The sequence below is a fragment of the Eretmochelys imbricata genome, chromosome 10 (genome assembly GCF_965152235.1).
Source record: "Eretmochelys imbricata isolate rEreImb1 chromosome 10, rEreImb1.hap1, whole genome shotgun sequence".
NCBI lineage: Eukaryota > Metazoa > Chordata > Testudines > Cheloniidae > Eretmochelys > Eretmochelys imbricata.
Genome location: NC_135581.1, coordinates 66202376 through 66225255, shown reverse-complemented (window position 1 = coordinate 66225255; position 22880 = coordinate 66202376). Strand labels below are relative to the sequence as shown.

Here is a 22880-nt window from a genome sequence, read left to right as displayed (position 1 = left end):
AAAGTTACCTGTAATATTTCTGCTACATCTTCATTCCCATTGTCTATTGCAATATCTAATGCAGTTTTGCAGAATTTACTTTGTGTGTGGACGTCTGCTCCATATTTTATTAAGAGCTCCACCACCTCCTGGTGATTGTGTTCTGTAGCCCAATGAAGAGCAGTCATCTTTAGCATGTCCTTTGCATTAACATCAGCACCATGCTGCAAACAAAAACATTACATAAATCAAATAAGCACAGGCTGTTTGAACTGCAAAATGCTGCAAATGGAACGATGTCCAAGATGATGAAAGTACTCTCTTTCACTTGCTTGCTGCAAGGAACTTTGTGCTGTCTTACAATTACTATTTCATTAAAAGTACTTTACAGTAATTATCACACACATTAACACAAAGGATTAAATAATTCCTAGGACCACATGTGTAGGTTTTAGAAGATTTTTATTTATATAGTACTGCATTATGAAGAAGTCTTATTTTTGGATGCCAATAAACAATTTGCCTGAAAGCACACTGATTGTTACAAATATTTAAAAATAAAATACAAAACTGAATGGGAAAAAAAATGTACGATGTGCACCTTCAGTACAGACGTTAAATTTTTAAAAAGCCCTTAAAATTATTTAAAAAGTCATTTTCAGCCAATTGAGGGATGAAAAAAAGTTACACCTATGCAGATTTATGATTAATTAGTCTTCTAGATTCAGGTTCAGTTTCAAATGGCAGATAACACAAAAAGAAGTTTCTACCTTAAGTAAGACTTCTACTATGTTTGCATGGCCTTCAGATGCTGCCATATGTAATGGAGTTCTGTCCACTTTGGTTCTTGCATCCCGACTTACACCAGCTCGAAGTAACACTTCTGTTGTTGAATAGTGTCCGTACTGTGCTGCTAGATGAAGTGGTGATGTTCCCAACTGTAATGTGGTACAAAAGTGGACTATTAACAAAAACCAAAAAAAAAAAAACCCCAGCATGAAGTACTCACTTCCAACCCTCTCGTTTTGTCTCTTATCCTGGAGGTACAGAACCCAGGCATCAGTCAACCACTTCTAACTCTGTTTGTCTTAATAATCCTATCTTTTCCCTTTCTAATATCATGGAAAGAAGGAACAGCAAGTTGAAGGAAAGAAATATAAAAAGAAAAATTTCCAAGTTAAGATTTTCTGCCAACAAGTTCCCATCATCCAGAGAAGAGAGCACTGTCTGTGGCTTGCCTCTTCAAAGTCACATACACATTCGAACTCCACCAACTTCCACCTTTGGTGTTTGTCATTGACCCTACTTCTGCTGATCATCAGCAATTAGAATAAAGCTATTAATTGGGCCCTCTTCCTAAACTAACACATGGTCATGTAATCAGGATAAGCTTTCTTTCTGAATGAAGGATGTACACATTTTATTATATTTTCCAAAGTTCACCTGGACTGCCTTTAAAAGATTAACTCATTCAGAGTTCACAATCATCAATTACTTTTAAGTGCCCAAAATAGTCCTGGGTATGTAATTCCTAGGTCAACAATACAATTAACTAGCCAGTTTCAATTTGCAATACCATAGTCCAATGTCCAACCTCAGATTCAATACGGGAATATATATATAAACCTCAATGTAGGTTTATATGATTGTACAGATTTCCGATCGTTTAATTACACTATTTTCCAGGGAAGATATCACAGAGAAAACAAAAACAATGTAAAAACATTTCAAAGAAATGAAATTTTTTTATTACCCAGTCTGTGGTAAAAGGTGCTCCATTTGCCATCAAAATGCGAACTTCATCATCTTGACCTGCTCGTGCAGCTTCTAAAAGCTTCTTTCCCAAATCTACCAAGGACATCTTGTGAAATAATGTAGGAGGAAAATGTTGAAAAGTTTAACATTAAATGGACACTACTTCTTAAGTGTACAAATGCTACCAGAGTTTTTAAAAAATACCAATCATTATTTTTCTTCTCCATAATTTTTTGGGGGTTTTTTTGCAACACTTTTAAAAATGAGATGATACTTTAGGCACTATAAAAAGTTTCCTCACCTGCTTAATACACAGCCAACCTGTTCATGCAACCTTTTTTGGTCATTCAAATAGAGTTGAAGTTGGGTGAAGAGTTTAATACTTAATATTCCTTGCATTATTGTCCACAGCTGTGGAAGGTTTTTCTTCTTTAAAAGTTACTGCAGCCTCAAATTAGACTGAACTGGCTATATACTCTCTAAATAAACAATGATTGATACTCTCTTACTTGGTATTGATTGCAACCTAGTGCAGCTATTTATGTTCCCTGTTCATATTTCCCACTGACATTGCATATATTCAGAAAAGATATTTACTTTGATTAATTAAGGATCTGCCATGCTAAAAATACATTATGATAGACAGGAAGCACAATACTTTTGATAACTTTTCTACAGAATTCCCTCTAGTGTACTGTATGGTAACACGAATATGTCAAAAAAGTTAATTTGCACTGCCAAGAAAGAGAAGACAAGGAATTTGGGACCAGTTGTGGCTTCACCTTGTAAATACACCAAAGCCAGATCAATTGTCAAAATTAACAAAAAAAAAAAAAAGTACAACTTGCAAGGGAAATCCATAGCCAAGCACTGGAAACAGTGGACATGTTCACTGTAAGTGACTCAAAATGACTGAACTAAAATTCAAAATAAAAACCAAAAATCCAGAATTCATCATTTCAGAAAAATAGTTAAGTCTGAGAGAATTCCCCCATCTAATCTTGCAAATGCTCATATAAACACACACAAAACCCCATACTTTCTAAAATTTATGAAATTCATATTTAATATATCTAGCTGCTTCACCGCTTTCAAATATACACGCTACCTTATCTGAACATTCTCTTTCAAGCTGGAAAGGGATTTTTTGTTTGTTTGTTTGTTTGGCAATAGACTTAATTGCTGGAACATTTCTTCAGAGGAGTATTTTCTATTTTCTGTATTAATATATTTTCCATATGAAGAAGATTTGTTAAGAAATATTGTTGAAAGCATAAATATGTGAATAATATTTTATTTTTTAGTGTATACAATGTTTGAGTGATGGCAATAGATAGTACTGATATCAATTTGATAGTGCTTGTTCAGCATATTATTTTATTGTAAATATGCAGAATCGGTAGAAATAGCAATTTAAGGACTTATGGATAAAATGTTTTCAATTTTAGACATTCTAATTTTATATAGTATACATGGCTATATTTCTATGCATGTTTTAGGAGCCTCAACAAGGTTGTGGACCTCACAAGGCAAGTAATATATAGACAGGTCTATGTTGTTTGTGTATACTGTACCCAGAGTGGAGATTTTGTATGACACACTGTAACTTTGAAAGACGCTGGCCTCAATAAGAAAAGGAGTACTTGTGGCACCTTAGAGACTAACCAATTTATTTGAGCATGAGCTTTCGTGAGCTACAACTCACTTTATCGGATGCATACCGTGGAAACTGCAGTAGACATTATATACACACAGAGACCATGAAACAATACCCCCTCCCACCCCACTGTCCTGCTGGTAATAGCTTATCTAAAGTGATCATCAAGTTGGGCCATTTCCAGCACAAATCCAGGTTTTCTCACCCTCCGCCCCCCCCCCCCCACACACACACACAAACTCACTCTCCTGATGGTAATAGCTTATCAAAAGTGACCACTCTCCCTACAATGTGCATGATAATCAAGGTGGGCCATTTCCAGCACAAATCCAGGTTTTCTCACCCCCCCCCCACCCCCATACACACACAAACTCAATCTCCTGCTGGTAATAGCTTATCTAAAGTGATCATTAAGTTGGGCCATTTCCAGCACAAATCCAGGTTTTCTCACCCTCCCCCCCCCCCACACACACAAACTCACTCTCCTGCTGGTAATAGCCCACCCAAAGTGACCACTCTCCTCACAATGTGTATGATAATCAAGGTGGGCCATTTCCTGCACAAATCCAGGTTCTCTCACCCCCTCAACCCCTCCAAAAACCACACACACAAACTCAATCTCCTGCTGGTAATAGCTTATCCAAAGTGACCACTCTCCCTACAATGTGCATGATAATCAAGGTGGGCCATTTCCAGCATAAATCCAGGTTCTCACCCCCCCACCCCCATACACACACAAACTCACTCTCCTGCTGGCAATAGCTCATCCAAACTGACCACTCTCCAAGTTTAAATCCAAGTTTAACCAGAACGTCGGGGGAGGGGGGTAGGAAAAAGCAAGGGGAAATAGGCTACCTTGCATAATGACTTAGCCACTCCCAGTCTCTATTTAAGCCTAAATTAATAGTATCCAATTTGCAAATGAATTCCAATTCAGCAGTTTCTCACTGGAGTCTGGATTTGAAGTTTTTTTGTTGTAAGATAGCGACCTTCATGTCGGTGATTGCGTGACCAGAGAGATTGAAGTGTTCTACGACTGGTTTATGAATGTTATAATTCTTGACATCTGATTTGTGTCCATTTATTCTTTTACGTAGAGACTGTCCAGTTTGACCAATGTAACCCCGCAACCTGAAGCAAATACTCACCAACAACCACATACCACACAACAGAACCACTAGCCCAGGAACCTATCCTTGCAACAAAGCCCGTTGCCAACTGTGCCCACATATCTATTCAGGGGACACCATCACAGGGCCTAATAACATCAGCCACACTATCAGAGGCTCATTCACCTGCACATCCACCAATGTGATATATGCCATCATGTGCCAGCAATGCCCCTCTGCCATTTACATTGGTCAAACTGGACAGGAGAGTGAGTTTATGTGTGTGTGTGTATGTTCCCCGGGGGGCGGGGGGGGGGGGGTGAGAAAGCCTGGATCTGTGCTGGAAATGACCCACCTTGATTATCATGCACATTGTAGGGAGAGTGGTCACTTTGGATGAGCTATTACCAGCAGGAGAGCGAGTTTGTGTGTGTATGGGGGCGGGGGGTGAGAAAACCTGGATTTATGCTGGAAATGGCCCACCTTGATTATCATGCACATTGTAGGGAGAGTGGTCACTTTGGATCAGCTATTACCAGCAGGAGATTGAGTTTGTGTGTGTGGTGTTTGGAGGGGTTGAGGGGGTGAGAGAACCTGGATTTGTGCAGGAAATGGCCCACCTTGATTATCATACACATTGTGAGGAGAGTGGTCACTTTGGATGGGCTATTACCATCAGGAGAGTGAGTTTGTGTGGGGGGGGGGGGGGGGGCGGAGGGTGAGAAAACCTGGATTTGTGCTGGAAATGGCCCAACTTAATGATCACTTTAGCTAAGCTATTACCAGCAGGACAGTGGGGTGGGAGGGGGTATTGTTTCATGGTCTCTGTGTGTATATAATGTCTACTGCAGTTTCCACGGTATGTATCCGATGAAGTGAGCTGTAGCTCACGAAAGCTCATTCTCAAATAAATTGGTTAGTCTCTAAGGTGCCACAAGTACTCCTTTTCTTTTTGCAAAGACAGACTAACACGGCTGTTACTCTGAAACCTGCCCTCAATAACTCTTTCTTTTATGCTCCCTTTACCACAAACATTTCTGTGCCTTCTTCCATGCTCCTTATGCTCAGAATATAAATCTATCTGTGATGCTTTCATAATCATCTCATTTAGTCCACCCTAAAAAACTCATTTCTGCAGCATTACCCACTAACAACAGAATGGTAGACTATTTTTTTTTCCCCTGCACCACACATACTTACTAAGTGTGTAAGTGAAAAGCCGTGATTAAGTAAAAAGCCATTTTGTTATATTCAACACATCAGCTAAGATAATTAAAAAGTAGTAGGACAAATCAAGTATGAAGTTGCAGGTTAAGTCATTTTGGAGATAAAAGCTGATAAAATTACCCAAGGAAACTTTTCAAAGATGCTCGAGAAGAGCTAATATTTTGAATCTACCTCTACAAAACAGCATGCAAGGCTTGGTTGAATCTTTCCATAACAGTTCCTACATAAGATATGACATGTTAAATTACAACTAGTAATTGCTAGTACTACGTGTACTCCTCCCAAATTCACACAGCATATATAACTCTAAAAAAGGCACTTAATATTTCCCTTCTGTATAAAATGGGTGTCTTTGAAAAGCAGCACTTTATTTTAGGTTTCCATCATTTTCAAGGCAACATATGGACTTTTGCATAAATTTGGCTAATCACTGTCCCAAGACAATGACTATAACAACTTTTTTCACAGCTGAAAAAAACAGTTAAATTACTGATACCTGTACAGTTGTAAATATACAGATCTTGCTTTTTTGGGGAGCGGGGAGTAAGAGGCAGAAGGAAAAAAAGTAAACCTATGTGGCAAAACATCCCTAAACGTATGCGTTTTCTACGAGAACTCCCTGGAACAACAGCTTTGCAAAACCACTGACTGACCTTAGACCCAATATTAAAAATTAAATAATTACAGTGTCCAGAATTTAAAATACAGTTTAAACAACCAGCCAAAACATATTGAATTTTTCATTCTTTTATCTATGCTTCCATCTGCAAAGATACTAAGAATGAGAATGGGTTTTACCAATTTACTTTCCAGTCATGCATGACAAATGGTTCAGACGGTATTATATTAGTCATAGTTTATGAGAAGCATGATATATATTTCTTGATGGAGTAATTTACTGATGCTCATGGTTACAGGCCTAGCTGCTCCTCTTTTTTGGTCTCTTTTTTGGTCTCTTTCACTGCACTTTGTCAAGCCTTTATCTGTCCTAGGGTGGAATTCCGCAATTCATTCTCCCACACTTAATCAGGGCCTGGGCTACAGTACCCTGCACGTCAACTGTTCTCACCCTGCAGGTCCAACTGAGTTTGGAAACCTGAGGTTCTTCCCTTTGGAAGTCCATGACTAGTGATGCCCAGTGTGCAGACAGGCTTCTTAAAAACCAAATATTATTTATTTATAAATAGGAACAAAGCTTTTAGAGTGAAGGGCACATCATTGCCTGATGGTAACTTAAGCAGGCCTTAACTTCTTCAGACACTCAGTCTAATGGGTGCCTGTGTCAGCCTGCTTGCTCTGAACAACTGCCCCCCTCACACCTTCGATCAAGAGACCCTTATTAAATCTGCCATAGTTCTTTTGACCTTCTACATTCCCAGCATTTTCCTGTCCTGAAATTGCCTCTTAACTCTCAAACGTTTGCTCACAAGTAGATTATCTTGAGACATTCTTTCCTTTCCTGCTTGCTTTTCCCTACAGTCCCCTATTAAACAAAAACAATATATTCATACAGTAAAAATCCCAAGAGACAGGTCAATATACAGTATTTATAAATTATTACAGAACAGCTCCAATTCCATCACACAAATGATAGGGCAGTTCAGGAAGAAATACCATTAAACTATTAATTTCATTCTCTTTAAATGGAGTCAAAATCAGTCACAAAACCAATGAATTTGTAAAGTTTTCTTTGTGACTTCTTGAATTATGGTAGTTCCTGACTGAGAAATGAAGGAGTGAGGACAAGATGACTAGCACTGTAGACATCTATATTACTTCTAGTATCAGGAACCAATCTGTTTTTTAGTGTAAGAAAGTAAAATCAGCCCATGTAAGAGAGGGGACCGTGTCTTTTTACTTTTCTCAGGAAGAATCTTTGCAATGGAAAACATCAAGCTAATAAGTTCTTAATGGCTGTTCCACAACAAACTCATGAACAGGAAAAAAGTGAAGAATATATTACTGAGAGGCTACAGTATAATTGTGAAAACAGTTTTGAGGGGGGAAAATGAACCTATTAATGGATAAAGCTGAAATAAAGTGCTTTAACCTTTGATAAGGTAATTTCAATAATTCCAAAACAAAATTGTTCAGATATTTTGTTTCACAGTGAATTTCAACTTTTCGTTCCAATATGGGACAAAAGGAAATTTTGAAATGTCAGAATTCAAATTCCAAATTAGGTTGAGAATTGTTAAATTCCAAGTTTTGACCAGCTCTCAGCATAATTCATGAACATCACAGTCTTATTTCTCTCCTTTGATTTTGTGGTTTTATTTTTAAAGCCCATACGGAGGAGGAATATAGCTGTATACAAAAAAAAAAAAACTTCATCACTCTTGCCATGGGGTGTCCGAACGCTGATGCAACCTTCTTTTAAGAGTTTCCAAAACCATCCCCCAAAGAAGCAAGTCAATAAACTTTTGCTCGGGTGCCCTGTGGGGTTGCTCCCACTAGGTATTTCAGTCCACACTCTCAAAGATATTTGAAGACAGGGGTTCTCTCTCAGGGGTTTGTTTTGTTCATTTGAATCACTGCTTGTAGCATTCTCTTTCAAATTATACTACTATATTTTGCTTTTCTTAACATTTGATTTTGATGTCTTAATGATGTTTAACTGAATTGTACTATACTTAATAAGTAGTGTCCCAACCAAGGCAAAGGAAATGACATGGAAGACTACAAATAAAATTAGCTTTTTTGTCATGTCATTTATCCATTATATGTTTATTACAGGCTAGCTTTAAAGTTAGACTTAAAGTATTCTTTTTCAAGAGTTTACATATTACATCTAATTTTCAGTGACCTACAAGTACAGTTAATTTGATTTCTCATAGGATACCCAAAGAAATGTTCACGGAGCCATCTTGTGGAGACAAGGGTAAAAATAACCTTAAGAAAAATTATATTGTCAGCCAGTTACAAAATAAAATCAAATTATATAACTTACAGCAGTGAGCAGCAGTGATACTGTAGTTATTGAGAACCAACTTGTTCTTTCACTATAAGACTTATGCACTTAGAAACTTTCCACAAACAAAAAACATATCACTAGCGATATTTCTCATGACTAAAGTTGATTAATTTTTTAATTAAAAATGACCTGTGAAAAACTGTTCTAATATTGCTTTTGGAGTGCTGTTTGTTGCACTTACATAAACTCAAAATGGGTTATTTTTTAAAATAAACTTAACTTGCGGTTGATTTTCTTGTCAATGGGAATAAACGCAGTCTACACCCACAGGTAAGAACCCTCACGTTTCGCATGTAAATTATGGGCTGAACAGAAAAATATGTTTGTACAAATAAACTTGTGCAAAACCACATTGGACCTTAAATTATATGATTTTGCACCTTCTCTGGATGGTACTTCCCAGAAGCTACTGTAGATTTCTCAGCATATTGGTAGCTTTTGGAATTAAGGGCTGTCCTTAGGAGCTGAAAAATGTGTGTGCAATTCTCGGCGGTATCAAGCCCATGCCTGATGCAACTGTGCATGTTCTTATACTGGGGCGGATATTGGCAAGGGTGGCTCTTCGCTATCTTTTATGAACTTTCCTGCTTCTGAGCTAGCCCTGGCATAAAAGTTAGAGCAACCAAAGAGCTGTCCTAATGTACAAGGGCTAGAACAGCCCCCTACAGACTGTTGCACTGGCCCAAAATCTGTTCAGCACAACCCTCCACCCCAGAACAATTCCCTACCACTCCTCTGCCAGCATGACAGCATCCCAGGAGGGGTTTTATATCAGCTGCCTAGGATTTTTCCCCCTGCCAGAGAAATCCTCAGCTGCGCCTTTAGGACAGATTTAAGGTCACTTTGTGACACTCCGGCTCCTTAAAGTGACACAAGCAAGACCAAGTATCTAGCCCTATATGCAGTACAGTAAAATATTATAGTCAACGTTGAGTTGGGTTTTGCACTTAAAACAGGAATCCACTATAAATTAAGTGCTGCCACTGGACTTCCATAGAGTTGGGACTGAGCATTATAGAGAGTAGGGAAAGAGGCTCCTTTTCAAATACTGTATACATCCTTTTGCATCTGACCAGTATAGTATGGTCTTTGGGCTCTCCAGCTGCATTACTGACATTGAAAAAAAATGAATCAACAGGCTTCTTCCAGACATGGCAAACAAGATGTCAGGAGGTTGAGGATAATATCTAGAGCCTATAACATGAGTAGTTGCTACATCAATTGTTTGTTTGCAAGGCCTTTTCTACACTAGAAAGGGTATACTGGTATAGCTAGACCAGCACATGCTCCTAGTGAACACACAGCTTTTATCACAAGAGTTCTTTTTCTGGTATAGCTTATACTAGCTCCCAATTAAAATAGCTACACTGGCAAAAGGACTTTGATGATTTAACTGTGTCTACATTAGGGCTTTTGCCAGCATAGCTATGTCGGTTAGGGATGTGAATTTTCTCACACTCCTGACATAGCTATACGACCAAAACTTTTAAGTGTAGACCACACCCTAGCTGAGGGTGCTCTTGTACCCCAATAGCTCCTGCACTACCACATGGGGTCATTGGCTAGCAGCAGTGTTTTGCCTGTGACTGATTAAGATGCTCTTGTTTGTATTTGAAGTTCTTCACAGTGATTCTTGAATTTTTGGACTTTTAGACTCAGTTACTGCCATACACTTCACATGACTACCTTGAAGACCACTTAGGCACCACAGCTGGAACAAAAATTAAATGCACACCTGTGAGATACCATCAACATAATACATCTGTTCTGAAGAAACTGTATTGCCTTATGTACTTTCAGTGGTAATTCAGGTGATTAAATTTGATGTATAAAGCTCTAAATATGTTGGATTGTAGAGAACAGAGTTCATTTCTCTTCCCCCATGCAGCAGTACCAACACCAGCTAGGGTGATATGAAATGAGACAGCTGGTAGCAGAACATTTTAAGGCCTTGCTTACACTGAGATTTCAGCCACCAGTGTAGCTGCACCAGAGTGAACAGGAGTTAGGCCGGTATAACAGTCACTCAGGGGTGTGGATTTTCCATATCCTTAAACAACATAATTATACCGACATACGTTGGTAGCACAGACCAAGCTTCATGTACACTAGAGCAGTGTGATCCGAACCAGTGAAGTTTACTGCAGAGTAAGCTGTGCCAGCAATACACAGTATCTATGCTAAGGATTTACACTAGTGCAGTTATACGAATGTCTGAAAATCCAAGGTAAACAAAGCCTAAAGAAATAGAATATGCTACCCCACTGGTCTGACAAAGACCAAGAGAATCGTGCTTTGGAACACATGTAAGGCCCACCACTTCTCACAGCCACTTGTTATTTATTCTTCAGAAAGTCCTTTTCTTTTGGTGCTTCAGAGCTAATCTGCCTATACAATCACTGACCTGGTTTTCAGAGGAACTGAGCACCACAACTCCCACTGAACTCAATGGAAACTTATTTGGCATCTCTGACAAATCAGGTTTTTCAATTAGATTTTGTATATGTGCCCTGGGAGGTGTCAAATACTGAAAATTCCTAACATATATTGATATATAAATTTGTTGGCAAAAATTAATTCATTAAATAAAATACAAACGTCTCATTTTATATTTCATTATCTAATCAGTGTTAAAATATCATCACTGAAGTCAGCTTGTTTCTGGTTTTCCAAGTTCAGACACAATACCACGATGGTTGAACTCAGAGCAAGATATTGCCCCCATCACCACCAATAAAAGAAAACCCTCTCTCGTCTAACTAAAAATGGTTTTACTAGTACCTGCTTGTTTCCATACAGTAATGCTTCTTAAGACCACTTCTGATGCCTTAATTTTATTTTCACATTTATATATCACCTAACAGGTTGCATCCAATAATGTTTAAGGAAATAAATCCATCAAATTGAGTCATTTCCTTGTAAATCGTCATAACTCACTGATTATTCTATAATTCCCACACATCATCGTTGGATCAACATAAGTATGCAGGCTGATATTAAAGATCTGAGCTAGAGTGCAGAATTAAAATTTTATTTTAATATACAGTTTGTCAGAAGTAAACCGTTTTAATTTATGTTTTATCATGCCAGCCTTTTAATCTAACAGTGCAGCAATTCTGCTCCTACTGGTAGCGAACCACTGTTTCTAGATAATTTAACCAAAAATTCAACATGACATATGCTTCAGAAAAGGTTTGTTCTCTCAGGCCACGTCTACACTACCCGCCACGTCAGTGGGTAGTGCTCAATCTATCGGGGATCGATTTATCGTGTCTAGTGTAGACGAGACAAATCGATCCCCGATTGCTCTGCCATCAACCCACGGCAAGAGGCAGAAGCGGAGTCGACGGCAGAGCAGCGGCCATCAATCCAGCGCCACAAGGATGCAAAGTAAGTGATTCTAAGTCGATCTAACATACGGAACTTCAGCTACAAGAATAGTGTAGCTGAAGTCGACGTATCTTACATCGATCCCCCCCCAGTGTAGACCAAGCCTCAGAGAACAGGTGATATGAATAGTAAACACTTGCTGTCATGAGGCGGGTCAAAGGTCAAATGATTTAATTTTGTCAGTAGTTTCGTTCTCTCGCCCTTTTAATTTTAAATATGCCCATGTATCAATAAGACTCCACTGTACAGTTCAGAACTACAGAAAATATTTTTTTCCTTGAGCCAGAAAGCATACATTTGTCTCTTATGTACGCTAGAACTGTTATTTCCCTAATAAATGCTATCTTGTTTTGACAGCCAAGAGCGAGTTGTGTTTTAACTACACCCCTGAACTGTACTACAGCTTTGAATAGAACAGGTCTGCAGTACAAATTGAGGATACATGTGTTGTCCCCACTTCAGATTAAAACAGTTTCTTAAGGTACACATCTATAATGAGGACCCTTGACACAGTTACTATTCTGGGGATAGGCTCAAAGCCTGGAAGCAAACTGTTTTCAGGAAAAGCATACAGTAATTGGCTTATCTGAATGGTGGGTGACCACGTGCTACTAATTGAGAACTGATTCTGACTCCTTACTTTTGGACTTGTGCTTGTTACAGTACATAAGGAAACTGGATTGGGAGCAAGAGTTAGATCTGGAGTATATTGGGTATTCAACCTGTGTTGTATATATCCTTAACACTCTGAAGAAAAGGAGGCGGTTTCAGTTTACATGGATTTTATTTTAAATCGTACATTTTATTCAAACCAGCTTTTAGCCTAATTCAAGATCCCTAATACGTACATTGAATTTTAAATACAAGTTAAAACAGATAACTATTTCAAAGTTCATTTTACATAACTATCCATGTAAATTTAGGACTAATACCTACTGTTTTCTCCAGATTACACCCAACTAGATCAAGCAAAAAAACACTTTAGTAGAGGGCATAAGAGATCATTTAAAACTGATGTAAGGGGTAAATTCTTAGAATCCTAATCTGGGTTTGACATTAACAGCCCTAGATTTGAAAAGGGGTTGTTGTCAGGGATCTGGTAGTATGTAAACCAATTCGATTCCTAGAGGTGACAGGCAATACAACTGTTCAAACAAATGCAATTTATGAGAGTAACTTTACATGTATACTATACCTTTTATCCCAAAAGATTCCAAGCATTTTAAAATGATACACTACAAAATGGGGTAATTTTATCCTCAGTAAAATGTAAGCACTTCTGGGCCTGAAATACTTCCAAACAAGCTACAGTCGATACAAAGGATAGAAACCTGCATGCCAGCCCAAAGCAAGGCAGGAAACGCACAGTCAGATTGCCAAAGCGGAGGCAAAAGAATGCAACCTTGGAGACTACACCCCTTTGAAAAAGTCCACTGCTGAGCTACTGGAGAAGTCTGTCATCTGCCCACTAGCCTGCTTCTCGCTACAACATTGTACAGGACAAGTAGATGGGGCCACAGCAGCATACACACAAGTGGGCTTTAGAGACAACTATTATGCACGCTGCACTCACTGGGGTCACAGATCACAAATATGAACCAAGCCAACGTGCTCGGCACTGGGCGGGGAAAGAGGTAATACAGGCACCACCCATTCCTTGGATACACATCCAACGTGCACCTCTGCCACACAGACCCTTACCTTCCCCCCACAGTTCTCAGCAAGCCCCTCCATCCCCTCATACCACAGCCTTCCAACTCCCACACATCCAACCTGCACCCTGCCACACACACCCCTTATCCCCCAGTGCTCAGAAGGCCCCTTCATTCCCTCTCACACCACAGCCTCCCCACCCCCACATCACACATTCAATACGCACCCCACCAGAGACCCTTTACCTCCCCCCGCTCAGAAAGCTCCCAATCCTTTCACACACCACAGCCTCCCCACCCCAACACATCCAACATGCACCCCCCCACAGACCCTTTACCTCCCCCCACAGAGCTCAGCAACCCCCCATCCCTTCACACACAAACAGCCTCCCCACCCCCACAACACATCCAACATTCACCCCCCACAGACCCTTTACCTCCCCCCACAGAGCTCAGCAACCCCCCATCCCTTCACACACCACAGCCTCCCCACCCCCACAACACATCCAACATGCACCCTGCCACATGGACCCCTCACACCCCACCCAGAGTTCAGCGAGCCCCCATCCCTTCACCCACTGCTGCCACCCCACCCCCCAACACACTTCCAACATGCTCCCCACCACAGACCCCTTACTCCCCACACAGACCTCAGCAAGCCCCCATCCCTTCACACACGACAGCCTCCCCACAACAAACATCCAACATGCACCCCGCCACACAGAGCTCAGCGAGCCCCCATCCCTTCACACACTGCAGCCTTCCCACCCCACAACACACATCCAACATGCACCCCGCCACACAGACCCCTTACCCCCCCAGAGCTCAGCAAGCCCCCATCCCTTCACACACGACAGCCTCCCCACAACACACATCCAACATGCACCCCGCCTCACAGAGCTCAGCGAGCCCCCATCCCTTCACACACTGCAGCCTTCCCACCCCACAACACACATCCAACATGCACCCCGCCACACAGACCCCTTACCCCCCCCACAGAGCTCAGCGAGCCCCCATCCTTCACACACGACAGCCTCCCCACCCCACAACACACATCCAACATGCACCCCGCCACACAGACCCCTTACCCCCCCCCAGAGCTCAGCGAGCCCCCATCCTTCACACACTGCAGCCTCCCCACCCCACAACACACATCCACCATGCACCCCGCCACACAGACCCCTTACCCCCCCACAGAGCTCAGCGAGCCCCCATCCCTTCACACACGGCAGCCTCCCCACCCCACAACACACATCCACCATGCACCCCGCCACACAGACCCCTTACCCCCCCCACAGAGCTCAGCGAGCCCTCATCCCTTCCCACACGACAGCCTCCGCATCCCCACGCCCCTCATACGTACACCTACCCCCGCCCCGCCACCCCGCGGAGCCCTGCCCGCGCCCAGCCCCCATGCGCCCCCCGTGCGGCGGGGTCCCCGGAAGGCCGGCCGGCCCGCCCGCTCTCCCCAACAGGAAATCCTGGCTGGGCTGGGCGCTGCGGAGGGAGCCGCGGCGCCGGGTTCCGGGGGAAGTGGAATTATTTTTTACCAGCGAAGAGATCAACTTCCACATCCGGTAACAGGGCCCTACAAAGGCAGAGACTGACCTGGAAAAGCTTGGCCGGCCCGGGGGGGTGGGGGAAAGACGGGGCACGGCGATGGGGCCTTACCGTGGTGCCTGCCCGGCCGTCGCCGCCGTCCACAACAACCACCACGGGCGCCAAAGGCCGCCTCTCAACGGCGCCCAAAAACCCCACACAAAAGTCCCTGCTGCTGCGCCTGGCGGAGGGACACAGCGGCCGGGAGGGGAGAGGCGGCTCAGGTCACCACAGCGCGTCCCCTCTGTGCTGAAGCAGGGGGACCCCGGGACGGCGAGGGGGCAGCGCTTTGAGGGGCGCATGGCACTTACCATTGGGGTGCGGGGATTATCTTATTACACAAATATCCCCGACAAAAGGGGCTTGGCGGAGGGATACGGCCTCTGTGCTCCCTACAACGCATGCGCAGATATCGGGAGTGGGGGGGGGGGGGAGTTGGGACTTGAGAGCCCGCCATGTTCTATGTCTGCGCTGGTTCCCCCCCGCAGGGGGGGAAGGGGGTGCCGCTGTCCCGGCGATGCTAATTTAGCTAAGTGAGGCAGAGACGGGTGGCGTGGGTTCAGCGGCCCTGGCCAGGCGGGTGGTGCGAGCGGCAGGGAGGAAGCGAGCAAAACTCTTGTTAAAGCACAGCCGCGAAGGGGGCTCCCTGCGAGTCTGGCGGGCCGCGGGCATTCGCCGCCCACAGACCTGCTAAGGCGGGGTCTGCGCTGCCAGCCCTCGGTACAGCCGGAGCGCTCCCCCTCCGAGAGCCCGCGGAGAGCGGGCGCGGACAGTTTGCACCTCACTCTCGTGGGCAGAGGTCCGACGGCGCTATGCCTTAGAGGGGTTTGCCGAGACTCAGTGAGGTCAGAGCCAAGTCTGCAGGGCCTTGTCCGCACGGGGGTTTGCAGCGAGTTCACTGGCTGTGAAAACGCACCTTTTGACAAGGAAGATAGCGCCTGAGCGGTGAACATACAGCACGGACCTCCGCTCCAGAGTGAGCTAGTCCTGCTACTCCTGCCCTCCCCTCTGACTGCTGGACCTCCGCCCCAGGTCCCCAGACTGCTTCTCCCAAAATCTCCTGCCGTTCAAGACCTGACCCCCAACTACTCTAAACCTTGAGCCCTAGCTACCACAATTGCTTCAGTTCCTAGCCCTATTATTGGACCAACTTCTGTGGGTGAGAGCAAAGTTTTTGAGTGACAGTGAGCTCTTCAGGTCTGGAATAAAGGTACTTAGAGTGTCACAGCAAAATAGAAAGTGGAACAGATTATTAAGCATAAATAGGTAACACATAAGAGACCATCAAGGTGAAGTGTCCCGCTAAGACCTTGGAAGTCATAGGACAAAAGGGGATTAATGGGTTACAGCTTGTTGTAATAAACTACAAATCCAGTGTCTTTATTAAATGCAGGATTTATCGTGTCTTGAAAAATTAGGAATTTAAGATCCCAGGCTCATCTTTTGAAGGTGTTGTGCAGGTTTCCTTTGAAGATGAGGACTGAGGTCAGGTCTACACTTAAAATGCTGCATCTACGTCAGCGCAGCTGCATCTCTGTAGCACTTAAGTAACGATGCTCCTACGCTGATGCGAGAGCTTCTGTCCACAAAGTTAATCTACCTCCCTGAGAGGAGATAGTTATGTTGACAGGAGCAGCTCTCCCATCAATATAGTGATGTCTACACCAGGGGGGTGCTGTTTTGGTATAACTATTTTGCTTAGAGGTATGGATTTTTCACACCCAAGTGTGATAGTTACACCAATTTAGGTCTAGTGTAGACCTGGCCTGAGAAGTCAGCTATGGAGTGATAATATTGTGAAAAGTGTTTGCCACTTTATTTTTTGTTATTTTTATAGCCATTAATAATAACTAGATTTCCTTTCTTAAAAGATAATCTTTTATTGGAATTATAATATTTTTCAGAGCGGTCTTTCTTTTGTCCTACAAATTGCCTCGGACACCTCAGGGAAACGTACAAATCATCAGCATCCAAAGATCTGAAATCACCTCAGAAACATCAATGAATTAAACTTCACTATGCCTCTGAAATACAGTCAGTTTAGTATTCCCATTTTACTGATGGGGAACTATATTACAGAGAAAATAAGTGAGTTGCCTTACTGGCAGATGTGCAGACAGAACCCAAGGGTCCTGGATAAACATATGCTCAGACCACTACACCATACTGTCAGACTTGCGCATTTCCTGCCTGCGGAGTCCTCCCCACTTAACTTAAAACCCCAATGAATCCATTTTACTCCACCACGTTCAAAGGGCTTCCATTGTGTTGACACTCATTCGGATGAAAGGGGACCAGTTGCTTGTCTTTCTAGAGCTCATCAGTGCTGCTCCATGCATCAGCCAGAAGGGGTCACTACAAAACAACATGAGATACCCCCTTCCTTTTGTAAAGAGTTGTCACTTTGGATGGGCTATCACCAGCAGGAGAGTGAATTTGTGTGGGGGGGTGGAGGGTGAGAAAACCTGGATTTGTGCTGGAAATGGCCTAACCTGATGATCACTTTAGATAAGCTATTACCAGCAGGACAGTGGGGTGGGAGGAGGTATTGTTTCATATTCTCTGTGTATATATAAAGTCTGCTGCAGTTTCCACGGTATGCATCCGATGAAGTGAGCTGTAGCTCACGAAAGCTCATGCTCAAATAAATTGGTTAGTCTCTAAGGTGCCACAAGTACTCCTTTTCCTTAGAGACTGTTTTTGAAGCTTTTCTGTTGCAAAATTCCAGGTTTCAGAGTAGCAGCTATGTTAGTCTGTATTCGCAAAAAGAAAAGGAGTACTTGTGGCACTTTAGAGACTAACAAATGTATTTGAGCATAAGCTTTCGTGAGCTACAGCATCCGATGAAGTGAGCTGTAGCTCACGAAAGCTTATGCTCAAATAAATTTGTTAGTCTCTAAGGTGCCACAAGTACTCCTTTTCTTGTTGCAAAATTGCCACACTTAAATCTTTTACTGAGTGACCAGAGAGGTTGAAGTGTTCTCCTACCGGTTTTTGAATGTCATGATTCCTGATGTCAGATTTGTATCCATTTATTCTTTTGCATAGAGACTGTCCGGTTTGGCCAGTGTACATGGCAGAGGTGCATTGCTGGCACATGATGGCATATATCACATTGGTAGATGTGCAGGTGAATGAGCCCCTGATGGCGTGGCTAAAGTGATTAGGTCCTTTGATGGTGTCACTTGAATAAATATGTGGACAGAGTTGGCATCGGGCTTTGTTGCAAGGATAGGTTCCTGGGTTAGTGGTTTTGGTGTGTGGTTGCTGGAGAGTATTTGCTTCAGGTTGTGGGGGCTGTCTGTAAGCGAGGACTGATCTTTCTCCCAAGATCTGTGAGAGTGAGGGATCATTTTTCAGGATAGGTTGTAAATCTGTGATGATGCGCTGGAGAGGTTTTAGTTGGGGGCTGAAGGTGACAGCTACATTCATGCAATTTCCCCACCCAGATGTGGCCCTCAGGCCAAAAAATTTGCCTACCCCTGGACTAAGCTGACAGAGGTGGATTACTGTTTTGTGGGGCTCTGGGCCAGAGCAAGTGGGTGCTCCTGCCGGGGAGCAGGATCGGGGCATGGGGGCTAGCCCAGCTCCACCCACCCAGCACTCCTGCTGCGGAGTGGGGTCGGGGCGCAGGGGTTTGCCCCACTCCCCGGCAGCAGCGCCGGGCAGATGGGTGGAGTTGGTCTGGATGCGGGGCACCCATTTTTCTGCCCTCCCCCCCATTGGCCAGGGCCCCACTTGCCCGGGCCCCACTGGCCCAGGGGCTAATCCGCCACTGTTAGACTAGATATGTTTTTCTCACTAGTCCACTTTGGACAACAGTTAGCATGATATTTATCATTTATTTCCACACAGGGGGCTTACCCTGGCGGGCCACGGGCCAAAGGTTGCTGATCCCTGGGCTATCTTACTGTATACAAAAGGTTTTAATTTTCTCTGAACATTATTTGAAAATGCAGTATTAAAAGTACTCAGTTATATACTAAGGCATGCAATCAAAATGTATATTGAATTCTCCTCAGATGACCAGTGAAGAATTGCTTCTGTGTAGGGGAACTCTCTATGAGCAGAAAGCTGGCAGAGGCATCTCGGGCCTCTACTACCTCCTGTGACAGCTGCATGCCCACCCAGACATGGGAGGAGAAATGGGAACTTGGGATAATGATTTCTGTTAGGCCTTTCTTCCACTGATATAAGGTCCCTGGGGAACTTTATGCCAGCGCTGTACATTACAGCTGCTCCCCTGCAGCTCTAACTTGCAGTGAGGCCAGGCTGAGCCCCCCACGCTTGGAAAGAGTGGAGAATCATTTCAGTGTTTTAATAGCCATATACACAACGAAGCCAATATATCTACACACACTTAACTTCCTTCTTTTGTAGGCATGAGGCCTTGCAAAGTAATAAGGACTACAAAGTGCACAGAAGCATAAACAGCAGGCAGTGGTGGTGAGACTTCAGTTCATGGTATCCTGGCTCTAAGATCAATGCATCTTCCCCTATGGTAAAGGGTGTTGTGATTGGGGGGTTTCCTCTCCTTACCTCTACACCCACAATTGCCTGATTTGTCACTGCAGAACAGGTGGCCCAATTCAATTCAGCTGAAATGCTGGATGTCCCAGAAAAATGGTACATTTTAAAGCACTGTCTTTTAGCTATTTTGCTCTGGAGACATAAGCAGCTGGAAAACCAGGTGAAATAGCTACCTGGGGATTCCCCCTTTGAAGGGGAACCCCTAAATGGTGACCAGAGTGCTCTAGCAATCCTGGGTTGCCAGCCAAATCAGAGAGTACAAAGGTGGCATAAGGCATAAAACGACCTTTGCCCCCACACCTTCTCAATTGCACTAAATGTATCCTCATGGGTGAAAAGCTAGCCCAAAGAATCCAATTTGTGGTAGCTGACTTGTCTTCAGGTGGTCTACTGATTTCTCACCCCCCCCCCCCCGGCATTGCAGCATCAGTGACAGACCACAAACATGAGCGGGCTCAGGCAGCTGTGCTAGGGCAGCAGGCGTGAAACAAAATTGTTGCATATATAAAAGCTCACACAAGGAATGATGTAATTCACTGTAATTCAGAAGTCCAAGTTGGCAATACAGTCAAAGTATCCTGACTCCTAGTGCTCAGCTCTGACTGAACTCCCTCTATATGTCTACACTGCACATTATGCCCATGTCTGCGTGACCTGGGCTTGTGAACTTGGTGTTTACAAGACAATGTTCATGTGTCCACAGTGCATTGCAAAGGGTTTACAGTTGCTAGACCTGGGTCTCACAGCTGTGCTAACACGTCCATATTGTACTACACAGACCTTCTGACTCAAGTCTGTGGCTTGACCTGTGTCCACACTGAAAAATGACAAGGTTCAGACTTGAGTCACAGTTGGACTCAGGCTGTGACCCACTCCTCTAGCAGGGTCCTTGGTGGATCCTGAGGGCTTCCTAAGTCAAGCTGGACTGATCTGTGTACGGACAGAAGGGGGCTTTGTGCTCAAACCTGAGTCATGGACAACTTAGTGTGCAGTGTAAACATACACACACGCACACACCCCCTAAGGCTGGAATCCTGAGTCCTAGTGCCCAGTTCTGACCACGCTTCTTCCTACAGCCTGCTACAAGGCCCGGATCATTGGGCTAGAGCCTGACTCACTCAGCCACACGCCTTCCCACAGCCTGGCGCAGAGCCCAGGCCTCCTGACTCCAGCTCTCCAGATCAGCGCACGCTCCTTCGCACACGGCCTAGGTTCGCATCCCAGGGTCCCGACGCCGGTACCTGACTGGTTCACCTGCCCCCAGCTTAGCCGGGGAGTGTCTACTCAGCCCAGGGGGACGTGCCCTGGCTAGGCTGCGGGAGAGCGCCCGCCCTCGCAGGGGGAGCTTGGGGGCGGCGTGGGAGGAGCCCACCCGAGTTCCGCCTCAGCAGTTATGGCCGCGTAGAGTCTCCTCAGTGGTACTGCTCGGACATGGGCCTGTCCCGGGCCGGCAGCCTGAGGCAGCGAGTCTCCTCGGCGGTGAGTACGGACCCGGCCGGCCGCCTGGGCCTGGCCGCCGGGCTCGAGGGCAGAAAGAGAGTGAGAGGCCGGGATGGGAGACGGCCTCTTCCTCCGGCCGTAGAGCCGCTCGGGCTCGGCTGTGAGGGCTGGCGGGGCTCCCTTCTCAGCAGCCCGGGGGCAGGTCCTGGCTGGGGGGGCAGCCCATCGCGTACCCGGACTCCTGAGGCGATCCGAGGTCGGGGGCTGCCCGGGACAGTCGTGCGGCCTGGTGAGGGAGAGGGGTTCGGTGTGCGTGGATGGGGGTCAGTGGGGCTGGTCGGGGAACAGGGGGAGAGAATGGCTGGAGGCTCTGCAGGACAAGAGGAGGTGGTGGGGGTATTGGTTAGAGCGGGACACTGGTATCCAGGGCTTGTGGGGGGGGTCCTGTTACTGACTGCCAGTAACTTGCTTGTGTGACCTTGTCACTTATCCTCTTCAGCCTCAGTTTACTAGTAGGTAAAATGGAAATGGCTCTAGGCTCCTTCTCAGGTGGCTTAATATCTGTAAAGCACTGTAAGAGCTTCAGGTGAAGTATACTGTGGAAACAAGGTGTGATTTTATTTTGATAGTTTAACAAGCATTATGAGTGTTCCATGCTGGGTGAAGTATGCAGATTCATAGTTTTGGGAGCTGTCATGGAGTGGTGTCTATTCTGGTGGGCTTAGGGTGCCCACAACTATATCAAAAGGAAACTGTCTGGTTAAAAACCAAAAATTAAAGTGGCCTTGTATTACCACTTCAGAGATTAAAAACCAAAACAACTTAAAAAAAGTCTATGTTTCTACCATTTATTCTATTTATTTATTTTTGGCATTTCACGCAATTTGGATAAATATACAAGTTAACCAGTTTCACTTTCTGGTTCCCTTATTTCTACAGTAACTTGTTTAGATTGAATTACTTTTCACTGACCTTTTTTTAAAAAATTTTTTAGAGTCACTAACTTTTTTAGTAGTTTGGTTTTGTAAACCATTGTTGTATACACAAATCTAACTTTCTGGCCTAAACTACCTGACAACATATATTAATCTAGCAGTCAAGTAAAGGGCTTCCTCAAAAGTGCTAGAGTGCTTTTGAACAGTTGATAGGTATGAGCCCTGACCCTGCAATCTGAAATCTTTTCATGGGGATCAGTGGGACTCTGCACTGAAGGACCATATACCCATGTGGAGTTCCATTGGAATCTGTGTGATTGCATGACTGTCCCTAGAACTGTAAAACATTAATCTTGAAAATTTTAGGAGTAGATTCACAAATCTGATTCTAACAAAACAAGACATGCCAAGTGTGCAATACTTGGCATGTCAATCTAGGTCAAAAAGACAGCACAGAGGGAGTCATGTTGCAAGTAGCATATTCCATTATTTCCACTGGTTATTATAGTCACTGCTTACTCATATCCTCTGTAAATACAATCATGTTAATTAGCTAGGTAAAAGATCTTTTACATGTAGGTTATCTAGTCTAGAGTTTGGGGTTGGGGTAGGAGGAGTCCATGCGAGTTCCGC

The 22880-nt window shown here is 44.1% G+C and overlaps 2 protein-coding genes across 9 annotated transcripts in view; one reads left to right on the top strand and one right to left on the bottom strand.

Moving 5' to 3' along the window:
* Nucleotides 1–15680, bottom strand: part of GABPB1 (GA binding protein transcription factor subunit beta 1) — a 40588-nt gene extending 24908 nt beyond the window's left edge. Inside the window, exons 1-4 of one of the 4 annotated variants that reach the window (XM_077829038.1) lie at nt 15654–15680; nt 1733–1840; nt 750–917; nt 9–203 (exon numbers count right to left, since the gene is read on the bottom strand). In XM_077829038.1, the coding sequence (XP_077685164.1) occupies nt 9–203; nt 750–917; nt 1733–1840; nt 15654–15656 (474 nt within the window). In that variant the 5' untranslated portion in view covers nt 15657–15680. Of the gene's footprint in view, nt 1–8; nt 204–749; nt 918–1732; nt 1841–2035; nt 3312–15351; nt 15372–15414; nt 15527–15653 lie in introns of those variants that run through there. The other 3 variants (XM_077829039.1, XM_077829041.1, XM_077829040.1) reach the window with 3 other exon arrangements.
* Nucleotides 15205–22880, top strand: part of USP8 (ubiquitin specific peptidase 8) — a 41440-nt gene continuing 33764 nt past the window's right edge. For 3 of the 5 annotated variants that reach the window (XM_077829036.1, XM_077829033.1, XM_077829034.1), the window contains exon 1: nt 21087–21351. The gene's annotated coding sequence lies outside the window, so the exon portion shown is untranslated. Of the gene's footprint in view, nt 15321–21085; nt 21352–22880 lie in introns of those variants that run through there. The other 2 variants (XM_077829035.1, XM_077829037.1) reach the window with 2 other exon arrangements.